We start from the raw sequence: 13,396 nt of genomic DNA, 5'->3' as shown, positions 1-13,396 counted from the left end.
TATCAGTCCCTCCTACCTTCTCCTACCTTGAGACCTTGAGTTGAAGTCACGCGTGGAACGATATTGTCTAATTTGAGTATAAATTTGAACTTCTAGAAAATACCTTATTGCATTAAAATTAATATTCTTCACTTATAAATACATGATCTTCCACTATATTAGTCAACTTCGGACTCACTTCCAATAATAAACCTCAATGAGATTCACCCATATTTCTGTGAGTGGGTCCCGTAGATAGTCCAAAAGAATGGCTTAATTATATTATAAGTCTTCCCTTAAACAAATGACACATTCCTTTTATTTCCCTAAAGTAAACAATTGGGATTATTCTATTAACAACAATACAATGGTTGCTGGTCTCTTCAATATTAGTACATTTATATTAATAACAAAAAAAACAAAAAAAATATTATATCTTTTTCTTACCATTCATTTATATCAATCTTGGTCATTTATAACACAACCATTACATTATTAACCAAACTAACAGAATATAACGATATTTTACCGTAAATTCTATAATCAAAATTTTCAAAATAAAATAGTTACCAAGCTAAATTTAAAAAAAAAAATGTTTGTGGGGATAGAGATTAGTCACCAACCATGTAAAGGTTCATGAAAAAGACACCAAAGAAAATAAAAGCAGCCACACCTCTCTCTCTCTTTAGAGAATAGGTTTTGGCACTTTGATCGGTGAGGGATACCTTTTTAAGTCAAGTTGAACATAAAGCTAAAACTAAACAAAGCCAACCTCCCACAATCCCCCGTGTCACTCTCATCTCTACCATTCCCTCCTTTCAATAATAAACCACTTTTCTTTTGAGCGTATTTAATCGAACATAGTTCAATTGATTACGGTATGTTTGATCAAGAGGTTCGAGGTTCAGTTATTAGTATTTGTTGTTGAATTAAGCTTACAAATAGCAAATACAGACATTTTATATGTGATCTCATGCTATAATTTAGGTACGAGCCATATGAACGGTATAATTTGAGTTTTAAATAAAACCCACCTTCCAAATTACTATTTTGTTTTAACACTTATATGTTAATCAACTTGACTTAAAAGCAACTCAACTATCATGAATCTCTAACTTTGAGGGGGCCTCTCCATAAGCAGTCATCTATCCATGTCTATCTTGCACTATTCAACCAACATGATAAGTTAGAGGCCTGACTCTGATTGATATCACTGGGGAGGAATAACTACCATTTTGAAGCGAAATAGAAATATAATTGGTGGAAGGACACTTTAATATAATTTTTTAAAACATGGACGGTTAAATGGGCGGGAGTGCAAGACAGCAGTACCGGGCACGTAAATTACAGCAACGTGGAGTATTAGTTTATTTATATATTATTTTGTCAGACAGAAACGAAATGGTAATTGAAAAATAAAATGGAAATCTCGGTGTGCAGTACAGAATTTGTTGCTTTTTCTGCCACGCACAGCTGGTCATCAGCGTGATATAGCTGGCAGTACGGCGTCGTATGCTTCAAATACGCAGCTACCGTCGCCGCTCTTCCCCTTATTTCCATTTTCCTCCCCTGTACTTTCACTATTTTCATTTCCCTCCCAACATTATGCACTTTTTCTTTCTTACGTCAAATTTGGGCCTTTGACTTTTCTTTATTGCCCTAACGCCTCGCCTAAAATCCTCAATTATATTTCCATTATTATAATATGGGTAGAGAGAGAATCAGTGCCATCAATGTGTTCCCATGCCTATCCTCTTGGATCCATATTTTTTTATTTATTTCTATAATAAAATTAAAATTTAAAATTTGTTCATCGAATTCAATATGTATTTTATATTTATTTAGTTCCTTCACCTTTTATTTTCTTTTAATTTATCTGTGAAATTGAAATAATGAAAGCCTCTAGAAGAAGGGAGTGGCAAACTGGTAATTAGATTCAAAACGCAGGGCATTTTGGTGGAAATCTCAGGATAGACGGGACAAGGATAACACGGGAAAGATGAAAAAGTCGGCATTTTCTTTTTTCCTAAAACAAAAGGAAAAAGGAAGGGCACTGTGAAAAATCGGCGCGGAATTTTGATGCAATGCAATTGGTATTTATTTCCAGAGAATTTCAAGGTCAATTTGGTCATTTCGCTATCGTTCTATAAGTATTTGACCATTCGCTTTCCCGTACTTTTTCTCCTAGCTATCTGCCGAGTGCCGAGGCCCCCGCTAACCCAACCCCTTGCGTCCGGTCTGGTTCGGTTGTCGGAGTGTTGCTTAACCACCTTCTCGTTTTTCTCGTTGCTGGCCGTCGGCGAACTCAGCCTCCGAGGTGCTGGAGAGGCCTCTGGCGACGCCGGTGTCGGCGGAGTGTCGGCACGAGCTTTTAACGAGGTTATTATGGCGAGGAGTTTATGGGAGGGGGAGTGAATCGGATACGGAGTGCATGTTCCGACGGTGTTGCTTCGTTGGAATAAGTAGTAGGAGAAGAGGTTGCGGTGAAGTTCTGTGACGGAGTGAGTGATCGAGGAGGAGGGAAATGGGGAGAGTAGTGGTGGGAGTGGCCGTGAGTGTTGCAGTGGTGGCGTGCATAGTGGCGGCGGGGGTGGTTAGTCGTAGAGTGCAGAACAGAGGGAAATGGAGCAGAGTGGTAAGGGTTTTGAAAGAGCTGGAGGAGGCTTGTGAGACTTCCGTGGGGAGGCTGAAGCAGGTTGTCGACGCCATGGCTGTGGAGATGCACGCTGGTTTGGCTTCGGAAGGAGGTTCCAAGCTCAAAATGCTTCTCACCTTCGTTGATCATCTCCCTGACGGGTAATCGTCTATTTCGTGGGTTTTATGGTGTTTTGGATTGCTTGTATTGATCGGTGAGACCAGTCTGCTGTTATAGTGAGAATATCGGTGTCCAGGAGTAGTTAGGTCCTTCCTAGTTTTTGGCTTGTCGGATGATTTGTTACTCGATTCTATGCGACAGATATTGTAACTTCACGAATTTCATTTCCTCACTGATACGTACGAGCGATGTCCTTGTGGCTTGGCTGATGCCCTTTCTAGTTTTCTTTTTGTTTCTTAATTTCTTCGTCAAATATTCAGCATATTCTCCTTGCTCTTTCGGGCGCTAATTTCAGTTATTATAACTTTAAAATTATTTGTTGACAAAATTAGGATTTGAACTTCAGAATAGCTCGAAGGATTTGGTTTTTGTTGAACTTCACTTGGTTTTCTTGTCTTCTGTTGCCTCCTGTGGATCATATTTTGCTTCTGTCCGTTTGGTTTTGTGACGAGTGCACGATTTTCGTCTTCTTAGGTATCATTTAAACATCTGCTTGTTAAATCGTTTACTCATCTACTCTCTAAATCGATTTTGCATTTCCAGTCTGCAGCTCGGTCATAGCATTATCATTTAGCTACAGTTTCCCTTTTTGGATTTAGTATAACGATATTAATCTTGGTCTCATGAAATGAGTGCTTTGGATGATTACATAATGCTTATTTTGATGATACTCTTCCCATTAGGAATGAGATGGGGACCCTCTATGCCCTTGATCTAGGGAGTACAAATTTCAGTGTCTCGAGTATTCAATTAGAAGGTAACAGATCGTCAATCCTTGAACATGATGTGCAGCGGCTTCCTATTCCCCAACATTTGTTGACCAGCACAGGCAATGTAACTATCCTTTTCCCTTGATATTTTACTACTGTTTGGTTTGTTTAAGCTTCTGTTACGTATAATATCATTAACATCAAATTTTGCTTTATTGCAGGATCTCTTTGATTTTATTGCTTCGTCGTTGAAGGAATTTATTGATAAAGGAAATGATTCTGAGGCTCTTCTAGGTGGGAGAAGGGACCTTGGTTTTACATTCTCTTTTCCCACAAAACAAAATTCCATTTCATCTGGCATGTTAATTAAGTGGACGAAAGGATTTTCCATTGGAGACATGGTTAGTTGGACGATGTCTACGTAGTTCTAGGCTTTGGAAAGCCTGTGAGGAGTGAAAGTTCTTTCTTGTAAAAATTGCCCCATGCTATTGACAAACTAGGCCGGGTGGAGTATTAGTGCTATTATTTGTGTTATCAATGTCCAAGCATGCATTGCATTTTTCTAGGATCTTTACAGCATTCAATTGAGTCTGATGTTTGTTCTGAGTAATGGCTTTGTATTGAATTCTCAATCATATCTACATTTTCAGAAAATATTGAGAGGCACAATTTTTTATTAACTAGGAAATCTGTTTAGCTTTGCAAGTTGCTAATCCTGCTATATTTTTCAGGTTGGGAAAGAAGTCGCAGAGTGCTTGGAACAAGCAATGAAGAGAAAGGGTCTCAACATAAGAGTCACAGCACTTGTAAGATTTCATTTATTGTTATCAGAGTCGAAGAAATTGTAGTAATGGAAGTTGGTTTGTGAACTGCAACTATCTTCATTTTTAAGTTCTGTTTGGTTTTCCTGAAGTGTACAGCAGAAACTTTAATTGCATGTTGATAATTTGTCTAGAAAACATTTTACACATTTTGTATGTCTTACTGCGACATTGTGTTATGTGCGTAATGTGTGTTATTTGTGTAGGATTGACTAAAGAAGCATGACAGCACCAATAAGACGTTCAAGCCTAAGATCTCTATGGCTTGAACCTCATAGCTTAAGTTTCTAGTTTCTCAGTTGTACTGCAATATTTACTATCTTTTTTCTTTATCACATGCAGTATATCATAGGAACACAGATAATACTATAATGCTATGAATAGAAAAATTAGGTTAAAATACTATTTTGGTCTATGTGCTTTCGAATGTCATATGTTGGTCCTTGTACTTCCAACAATTTTTTAAATTAATCCTTGCCGTTAGTATAGGGACTGAAATTGAATGGAACTCAATCAACAGGGACCAAGATGGTATTTTAACCTAAAAAATTAAGAGGAATTCTTCACAATTGTTGATAGGAGACTGGGAAATGCTATAGTAGTTTATATTTCAGAGTCAATATATGACCTTGTTTTCTCACAGACGTGCAGTGCGCACAAAAGGCACGTTAGGTTGTAAACCATGTTAATATGGGACTTCTTTTCATTATTGGATTGTTAGTTGGTTTGGTGTTAACTATGAGTCAATTTTATTTTGTAGCAGATAAATGACACTGTGGGAACGTTAGCTCTTGGACATTATCACGATGCAGACACTGTTGCTGCAGTGATAATTGGAACTGGTACCAATGCGTGTTATTTGGAGCGAACAGATGCTATTATCAAGTGTCAAGGACTTCTTACAACCTCCGGATTCATGGTAGGAAGCTGTCATCTTTAGTTTTCTTCTAAAATTTATATCATTGTCTGAAGTTAATATTTTCTTGATCAGGTTGTGAACATGGAGTGGGGAAATTTTTGGTCGTCTCATTTACCTAGAACTTCCTATGATATTGATTTGGATTTTGACAGCCCCAATCCAAATGATCAGGTACTACTTAGTTTTCCCTTTTTCTAGCATATCTAATCTCACGACAACTAATTTGTACCTTGGTCCAAGTCTTGTGCAGGGTTTTGAGAAGATGATATCGGGAATGTATTTGGGTGACATTGTGAGAAGAGTGATTCTTCGAATGTCACAAGAATCTGATATTTTTGGGCTAGGTTCATCCAGGTTATCTATGCCATTTGTGTTAACGTATGTTCTTTTTCTTTCGTGATTGTTTAATTAGTTTACGACTTTGGCCCTTCTTTTAGGAAAATAACAGATGGGCAGCGTGTTTCAATTGCTGTGAATTCATATCGTATAATGCACAGCTATGTTGCGAGGACTTCTATTACATTTCCCTTAATTTTTGTTTTTGATTTGATTTGAAACCAATTTAAGCTATGCTAGCTACTGACTACATTTATTTGTTCAGAACCCCTATTATGGCTGAGATGCATGAAGATGAGTCTCTGGACTTCAGAGATGTAGCAAGGATCTTGAAGGACATCTTCGGGGTAGAGAGTTTATAAAATTTGGCCATCCCTATCCATTTAAATTCCTCGTTTTGTTTCCACCTTGATATAAAATCCAGACAATTAACACTTTTCCCCTTTGCATCTGATCTTCCAGATCCCTGAAGTCTCCCTAAAAGCTCGAAAACTTGTAGTAAGAATATGCGATGTGGTGACGCGTCGAGCTGCTCGGTTGGTGGCAGCCGGAATTCTAGGTATCCTAAAGAAGATGGGGCGGGATGGGACGGGAGGAGTTACAGGAGTAAGAAGTAGAACTGATGTGAATATCAAAAGAACAGTGGTGGCGGTTGAGGGTGGATTATATACGAATTACACAATGTTCAGAGAGTACTTGCATGAAGCTTTGATTGAGATACTGGGAGAAGATATTGCCAAACATGTAATTCTTAAGGTAACTGAAGATGGATCTGGCATAGGAGCGGCTCTTCTTGCTGCATCACATTCATCCAAATGATAGCACAAATTTGCTATATATATAGAATTGATATATATATATAACATATAAAGATCCTGTAAAGTTAGAAATTCATTTCCTCAGAATGTGATGTCTCTCTGTATAAAAAAAAAAAAAAAAAAAGGCTTTGTATTATTTGATATTGGAATTTTCAATATCTTTTTATGTGCATTTATTTGTAAGCTTTCGGTATTATGATGTGCGAAACTTGAACCATATTTTTGCTGCTTTCGTAGGCAGAGCAGTTGGTTGATGAGAGAATATTTCCATGGTATTTTGTGTTTAGTAGCAAAATTTTCTGCATTAATTAGAGCTAATTTTATGCCGAATTTGACTTCCACTAATGATAGAAAAATTGCGATAGAAACAATGGCTCCAGGGTTAGGATTTATTATCTATTTTGAGAGGTTTGACACCATCATTTCCGTTTCAAGGCAGCTTTTTTAAAAAGAGAATGGAAGGGTGTGGGTAGACGCACTTCGAAATGAGAACAAACAAATATATATATATATATATATAGCTCATGACTTGAAATTTCGACATATAACAGGAGGCAGCATATATCTCTAACATCCTGGTAGTAATAAAGTAGACGAAGATCATACTGAAGGAAAGAGAGAAATAATTTGGGAATCTCCTTCTCTCTAGCGCAAAAAGAGTGAGACACACAAATCCTAGTTTTGTTCCTAAGCTGCAGTTGGAGGCTTGTACAATTTCTCCACCATTTTCCGATATTCTACAGCGATCACATAAACATGAGTGAGAAAAACTTCCATCACAAGGCAACTTGTAGAGTTAAGAAAAATTGTGTGTTACAACAGCAATAGAAACCCACCTTCTTGATTGCTCCACAATTGGGCTGCCTGGGTGTTCAGGGGTGAACTTATGTTTGGTTCTGCAAATAAACGGCAAAGGCTCATTGCAAATTCTAGATTCCATTCCAAATTAAAAGGATTCAGGTTGAAGTAAAACCATTCCAAATTAAAAGGATTCAGGTTGTTACCTCCAAGCAGACTCTGGATGGATAGAAGTATGGTTCTCACATCATATGCTGATGACCATTTATCCTTCCAAAGATGAAACATTTCTCACTTCAGATTCTTTTCATTATGATAGATAAATCATAGAAGTTACACTTTCAATATCCAAGATTTTATCATAACTGAGTTACCTGAAGTATGTCCAAGCAAATGTTGCCATAGATGTCCACATTTGGGTGAAAGCAGCCAGTCTCGAACTTCACCTTTGGAGGCTTAAAAGGGTAATCATTAGGGAAGGAAAAGGATAGCCTGTACTCTGTTCCTTCAAACACCGTGTCTTTGCTTCCGGTTATTGTTCCTTTCCAGCAGAATATGTTATCTTCCTCAGGAAAGGCTGAGATCCCAGAGTCTCCGCTCATCTGCAATTTCAGATACATGAGTTTTAAGAATAGCCTATTGGCAACTGTGGAATCACATTTCCAAATATTTCAGAATTTACATTCCAGAATATCAGATGGTAGCAAGTCTTACCATTAAAGCCATTAACTCAGACTGCAACCTGTGTAAGTAAAAGCACCAAAAATCAGAGGAAGATTGTCAGTTGGTTGAACACAAACGGAGTTCCCAGTAAGACTGGTTATTCACTAATTTCAACACAAGTGTGAGACATATCTTACAATATAGATCCCATATGACCATGGTGCTAAATTAAGGGAAGAGGACCTGACTACCTGGGAAGACTCTCATATTACCCCCGCAAACCCTAACAATATCGTTGAGAAAGACCACAGAACAATGTATCTCAAAATCAGTTTGAACAAAAAGACCAAGTGGTAGAAGATTACATAATCCAGGACCCTATCACTACCTCATCCAGCTTAAAGTTTAACGATGGCCCAAAATCACATAAAGCAAAGAGCAGATGAAGCGGTCGATCCGCAGTGATATAGTAACGGAATCCAAAAGATACAAAAATGTTTGTACCTTTTGAGAACGGACTGAGAATCCGCGGTTTTGGCCGGCGGCAAGGATTTCTTCGCTGGAGAAACAACAGCGTTAGCCGGCGTCGTGTTGTCAGTGTGTCGGTTGATGGCCGCCATTCTCTCTGATCCAAATAACAAATGATATGAAGAATTCAAGAAGGATCCAAGGAAATTCTCCCCCAAAGAAGTATCAATGAGACGTTGGCAGAGAGAGAGAGAGAGAGAGAGAGAGGCGGAGCAGAAGGGGAGAGAGGAAATTAGGGAGCTTAAAACCAAGGAAATAGATGAAGAATTAGGGATTGCATTTGAAGGATAAATATTCAAAAAATTTAGTGAACGTTATGGGCGAGGGCGAAGATTCCAATTAGGTTGGTTTTGAATTTACAACGGCTACTTTTGGTCGCTGCTTTAACGCCATCACTTTATTCAACAACAGCGAAACATTTTCTTTAAAATAATAATTATTATTATTACCAAATGAAACTCTTCATCCAACCACCTAATAATAATTGACCTTACTTATTATTATTATTTTTAAAATAATAATTGACCCTTTTCATGAGTACCTTCCTTTATTTTAAATTTCCATAAATGATTTTTTTTAAAGGATTTTCGGATGTATTTGTTAATAATGTTTTTATGTGCCATGATTTCGAATATTATATTTCATATTGATGGCTAATATTTACTTCATTTTCTTTTATATCTAGACAAGCTCGTGATATCATAGACAAATATAAATTTATACTCCTAAATTTTAAGAGTTACACCAATTAAACTCTCAAACCAACAATATTGCATCAATTTAAATCTTGAAGTTTCAAAAATATTTTAATTCAGACTTTTCATTAAAATTTTGTTTTAAAATTGTTAATATACGACTTTCACACAATGATATAATGTAAATCAGAGAACAATATATTATCAGAACAAATGAGATTTTTCATACACCTGCCTTCCTCTATTATCCCTGCTTGTTTAAAAAGGAGTAAGTTGGGTTATAATTCAAAGATGCAGTGCATTTAGCAACAACAAAAAAAAAAGTACTAAAAGGTGAATTCATGAAAATAAGTGCTTCGTACTACAGGGAAAAAAACACATAGAAAGGATAAGCAAAAACTTTGATAATCATTCTGTTTTTCGTAGTCAATGATCAAGATGCTTTAGCTTCCCCCCCTTTTGGTGACAGAGGGCCTTACCAAAGATGTCAATCTTGGATGCTATTATTGCCAGACTCTCGCTTCAAGGTTCTTCACTTTCTTCATTTATGGATAGACTCAAAAAAGTTCAAATGTTAAGCCCACTAAATGTAGTACAGTAGACCCAGACAGATTTTCCAGCATCACAATATCTCTACAATAATGAAAGCTGTAGATCAAGTCCTTGTTGTTCTATCTATTCCAGATGTCAAATTCTTGTTGGTTGATGCATTATTAACCTCAAATATATAGATCACTCACTGGAAATTCACCGTCCAATTCAATCTCACAATTCATTCTAAGAAAGAAAAGCAGAAAAAAGAACTGACTTCAAGAGTTCACAATCCTTTTTCTGAAGATATCATATCAAGTTACCAAATGGGTATTTGCAGAGGCATTTATACATAAATTTGCAAATCGGTCAGGCATGCAGTTTTTGTTAGTTTGCTCACTATTCATGTTCATTTAGCAAGTAGGAGAAACTAACTTGAAAGCTTAGTTGGGATAAGAAAGCACTAGCCATGCTTTTTATTAGCAATGCAGCTTGATGACTCTTGTAAGCTTCTCGAAGAAAGTTGGGCACATATTCGTACTGAATATGATGGCTTCCTTCATCCATTCTGGTGCTACCCTCTCGAAAGTACCCAGAGATAAGACGCGATATAGGATTTCTGTTTCTCCAGCTAGTTTACTTGCCCACGTTAGACTGAATGAGTAACCTGATATAACCATAAGGAAAAACAGAAGAGTAAACCGTCACCAATTTCTCCAAATTTGGTTGAGGTAAAAAAAAAAATAGCTTTTCAAGTATAATTGAAGCAAAAATATAATGTAGAAAGAAGAAAAGTAGAACAGCCACAAGGCAGAATAACAAAGCGTCATATCCAATTTTCAAGTTACCACTTGATTTATGAAGTGCTGATATACATATTCCTTCACTTCGATAGGCAGATGATACTTCCATCCCCATCAAGTGCTCTATAAGGGAATGGTATGGGCAGTTGGTGGAAACACAGTCATTTACGCTGCCATCTATAAACAATTCGAGGATTAGAATACAGCAACACCATCATGCCAACATAATGCTATATTTACATCTGTCAATACCAACCTTTGCTTCCGCAGCAGCCCTGTAGCATTGCATTGAACATATCAGAGGGAAGAAAACCAAAAGTATTTGCACAAAAATATAAGCATTAATTAGATATACCAGCTGCATGTTGCCAACCTTGCTGGATGCAGCTTTCTCGGACAGTTCACTTGTTGATTGCCTTTGTGTGAGATCAGCTTGAGCACCTGCATTGAGTACTCCAAGTTCATCGGTCACTGGAGTAGCATCTCTGGAGCGCTTTCTTGTACTTCCTCCAGATGGGCCTTTCGGAACCTCCCCGGGCACAAGTTGGGAGCCACTAGGCGTGTGCGGTTCCTTGCTAATTCCGTTGTTATAACCACCAAAATTTCCCTCCTGCTGGAGTTTTCGAAGCTTCTCAACTTCTTCAGAAAGAGTACTATCTGCATTGGATTGAGCCCATATGAAGAATTTATTAGGCAATCGGCACGTGGATGCTTGTCAGATAGATATAGTTAATGTTATGCAAAATGAATCTCAGTGAACAGAACCCAATAGTTATTAATAGATAATGGGCAGAAAGGTAAAGGACAAAAACCTAAAGCGATTCAGGAAATTGGGCTCTAGTGGGACATAAGCAAATGTATTTAAAGAATATGAATTGGAAAATGATACTCACAAGGGTTCCAATCATAATGTAACATTTAAACCCTCGAAAATTCATGAACAAATCACAAAATTCTTTAGTTTAGGCAGGATACTTCAGAAATTTAACCTTTCCTTTAAGTCAGGTTACATCATATTAAATATTAAGCCAGCCAAACATATACCGTGAACTAAGTGGATACCCAACAAGAATTTGAGTATTCCCCTTCACTAGTAAAAAGCAATTAAGATTTGAGTACCTTGGAAATAAAAATTTTTCATTTTCCAATGTTAAATTAGTTTAAAACCAAAGTACTAATTTCAACTTTGAAGTTATTATCTACATGCAAACCCAAGACCCCAGGTCATCATAAGAACTCAAGTCATGGCAATTTTGAACTTTCTCCTGCTGGAAAGCAAAGTTTGTAAATTGTTCAAGATGAATATTCTTCGCAAGAACTGGACATAGAAATCTATAGAATCTGAGCTAGAGAAAATGTGCATCTCTTACTCCTTTGATTCTCTTCCATTAATCGCTTCTGATAATCAGCACATTTTGCATCCATGCTGGACCTGCAACCACACTACCAATGTATTAGCCCATCAAATCAAGTAGGTAATAAATGTTTCCGGATTGGTTCAATTAAAAAAGATTCAAGACCAAAGGAACTCAAAAAGATAATGATAAAGACTGAAGAAGAAGTTATTGGTATTCTTCGAAGACATACCTGGTCGAAGCAGCTTCATCTCTCAATTCATTAACCTGGAGACGCAATCTATCATTTTCACTTTTCAAATGTTGAATCAACTCCTCTGCAGCTGGAGAGGAGCAAGAAAATACCGACTGGTGTAAGCCAAGAAGGTAAACAACTCAAATAGCATAGACAAAAGCACAATTCTTTTCTCTTAAACCTCTGCATCACACATTAAGTAAAGGAAAAAAGACAAACGGATAAGCAAAGGAAAGGATAATTGCCCATACCAGACACATAATTCAAAAATTTTACTTCTTGATCCTTGCTGAACTGATCAAAGTCTGACATTTTTTTTGTCTGTAAGAGATACGCAACCGTAAATAAGATAGGTAATTTTGAAACCAGCATGCAGACAAACGACCCATAGAGCGGTAATGGAAGTTTTGAGGACCAACAAGAGGATAATTTTGCAGATTTCCATGTAAAATGCTTCTTCAAAGTTAGGAAATTAAGTCCTAGACAAGATCCAACTTCAACCAATTGAATGCATGGCTTGACTTACCAATGCACCAATATTATTCCATTCCACATTTTTAAAAAATTACAAATCCTATACAAAACAAGAAGCAAGGAAAATCTTTAACAATCTGCAGAAACTCAATCAATCAATAGAGAAAAAACAGCAACACACCTTGAGTTTAGTGTACTTGTCGTAGAGCTTCTTATAGAGAGCCTCCATCTACCAAAATTGTTTTAAAAAAAAAATAATAATTCAAATAAGCAAAACCACTCGGTAGCAACAATGAAATTCTGGAAAACCCTAAATTTAAAAAATCTGACGAACAAAAAGTACTTACGAGTCCGTTTGGCTTCCCAGAGAAACTGAGAACGAAGAACCTGAAAGGAACAACTGTTGCGATGCCAAAGGCTGTAAACGAGGAGAAAATTAAGTTCAACAAGGTTTCTTTCACTTCAGCTTCAGCTTCAGCTTCTTGACCTCCAAACAGCGAAATCTCGCGGAAATGGAAACATTTATGAATAGAGAAACCTTGTAGGCATCGAACTTACCACGAATTTCGTTCAGCTTGGAGATTGCAAGGCGAAAACACGCGGGAAGTGGAGTTTGAAAATCGCAGATAGAAACGTTGGGAGAAATGTGAAAATCTCCTCAAAAATAAAAAATAAAAAATAAAAAATAATTATAATATATTTATTACTCCTTGGCGCGTCCCCTTCACTGAGCTCGCTGGAGAAACTAAAAGAATAAATAAATAAATAAAGTAAATCAAAGCGATGGGATTTAAATTTCGATGTCCGACATTTCCGTTCTATTGTAAAAAAATTTATGAATAAAATACATTTTAATTTTATTTAAAAATTGTGAACTATTAATTTATTAATCTAAATATATATTTTTTTGTTTTTC

At 36.8% G+C, this 13,396-nt stretch overlaps 3 protein-coding genes across 6 annotated transcripts; 1 reads left to right on the top strand and 2 right to left on the bottom strand.

The window, feature by feature from the left end:
- The first annotated feature begins 2,156 nt into the window (after positions 1-2,156).
- On the top strand, positions 2,157-6,583 carry LOC111484000 (hexokinase-3-like). Of its 2 annotated transcripts, none has more exons than XM_023130413.1 (9): positions 2,157-2,775; positions 3,478-3,628; positions 3,726-3,905; positions 4,236-4,310; positions 5,089-5,244; positions 5,317-5,415; positions 5,495-5,622; positions 5,846-5,927; positions 6,043-6,583. In XM_023130413.1, the coding sequence occupies exons 1-9, from the start codon at positions 2,504-2,506 to the stop codon at positions 6,397-6,399; spliced, it is 1,500 nt and encodes a 499-aa protein (XP_022986181.1). In that variant the 5' UTR covers positions 2,157-2,503; the 3' UTR covers positions 6,400-6,583. The 2 variants fall into 2 exon arrangements, with proteins under 2 accessions (XP_022986181.1, XP_022986180.1); XM_023130412.1 differs by having other exon boundaries at positions 5,086-5,244.
- Positions 6,584-6,881: 298 nt separating this feature from the next.
- Positions 6,882-8,667, bottom strand: LOC111484001 (ubiquitin-conjugating enzyme E2 20-like). Its single transcript, XM_023130415.1, has 6 exons — positions 8,364-8,667; positions 7,911-7,938; positions 7,571-7,798; positions 7,403-7,466; positions 7,235-7,294; positions 6,882-7,135 (listed from the first exon to the last, which is right to left on the bottom strand). The coding sequence occupies exons 1-6, from the start codon at positions 8,477-8,479 to the stop codon at positions 7,086-7,088; spliced, it is 546 nt and encodes a 181-aa protein (XP_022986183.1). The 5' UTR covers positions 8,480-8,667; the 3' UTR covers positions 6,882-7,085.
- Positions 8,668-9,733: 1,066 nt separating this feature from the next.
- Positions 9,734-13,177, bottom strand: LOC111484355. 3 transcript variants are annotated; one of them, XM_023130907.1, is made up of 10 exons: positions 13,039-13,177; positions 12,828-12,898; positions 12,662-12,709; positions 12,258-12,327; positions 12,004-12,094; positions 11,787-11,848; positions 10,790-11,073; positions 10,673-10,691; positions 10,462-10,593; positions 9,734-10,280 (listed from the first exon to the last, which is right to left on the bottom strand). In XM_023130907.1, exons 3-10 carry the CDS (start codon positions 12,707-12,709, stop codon positions 10,093-10,095), a joined length of 894 nt encoding a protein of 297 aa, XP_022986675.1. In that variant the 5' UTR covers positions 12,828-12,898; positions 13,039-13,177; the 3' UTR covers positions 9,734-10,092. The 3 variants fall into 3 exon arrangements, with proteins under 3 accessions (XP_022986675.1, XP_022986672.1, XP_022986674.1); XM_023130904.1 differs by having other exon boundaries at positions 10,772-11,073; positions 13,039-13,176; XM_023130906.1 differs by lacking the exon at positions 13,039-13,177 and having other exon boundaries at positions 10,772-11,073; positions 12,828-13,028.
- Positions 13,178-13,396: the final 219 nt, after the last annotated feature.

This window comes from Cucurbita maxima, unplaced genomic scaffold (assembly GCF_002738345.1).
Source record: "Cucurbita maxima cultivar Rimu unplaced genomic scaffold, Cmax_1.0 Cma_Scf00009, whole genome shotgun sequence".
NCBI lineage: Eukaryota > Viridiplantae > Streptophyta > Magnoliopsida > Cucurbitales > Cucurbitaceae > Cucurbita > Cucurbita maxima.
Note: the sequence above shows the minus strand (reverse complement) of the source record. Positions and strands in the feature narration are given on the sequence as shown.

Bases quoted from the DNA above. Each gene is read 5' to 3' on its own strand.
- LOC111484001 (XM_023130415.1), bottom strand. From the start codon at position 8,479: ATGGCGGCCATCAACCGACACACTGACAACACGACGCCGGCTAACGCT. The intron at 7,939-8,363 runs GTACAAACATTT...TTACTTACACAG, and splicing joins TCTCAGTCCGTTCTCAAAAG to GTTGCAGTCTGAGTTAATGG. The intron at 7,467-7,570 runs GTAACTCAGTTA...CATCTTTGGAAG, and splicing joins TTTGCTTGGACATACTTCAG to GATAAATGGTCATCAGCATA.
- LOC111484355 (XM_023130904.1), bottom strand. From the start codon at position 12,709: ATGGAGGCTCTCTATAAGAAGCTCTACGACAAGTACACTAAACTCAAG. The intron at 12,328-12,661 runs GTGTGTTGCTGT...TATCTCTTACAG, and splicing joins ACAAGTACACTAAACTCAAG to ACAAAAAAAATGTCAGACTT. The intron at 11,074-11,786 runs GTAAGAGATGCA...AATCCAATGCAG, and splicing joins AATGGAAGAGAATCAAAGGA to ATAGTACTCTTTCTGAAGAA.
- LOC111484000 (XM_023130412.1), top strand. From the start codon at position 2,504: ATGGGGAGAGTAGTGGTGGGAGTGGCCGTGAGTGTTGCAGTGGTGGCG. The intron at 5,245-5,316 runs GTAGGAAGCTGT...TTTCTTGATCAG, and splicing joins TTACAACCTCCGGATTCATG to GTTGTGAACATGGAGTGGGG. The intron at 5,623-5,845 runs GTATGTTCTTTT...TTATTTGTTCAG, and splicing joins TCTATGCCATTTGTGTTAAC to AACCCCTATTATGGCTGAGA.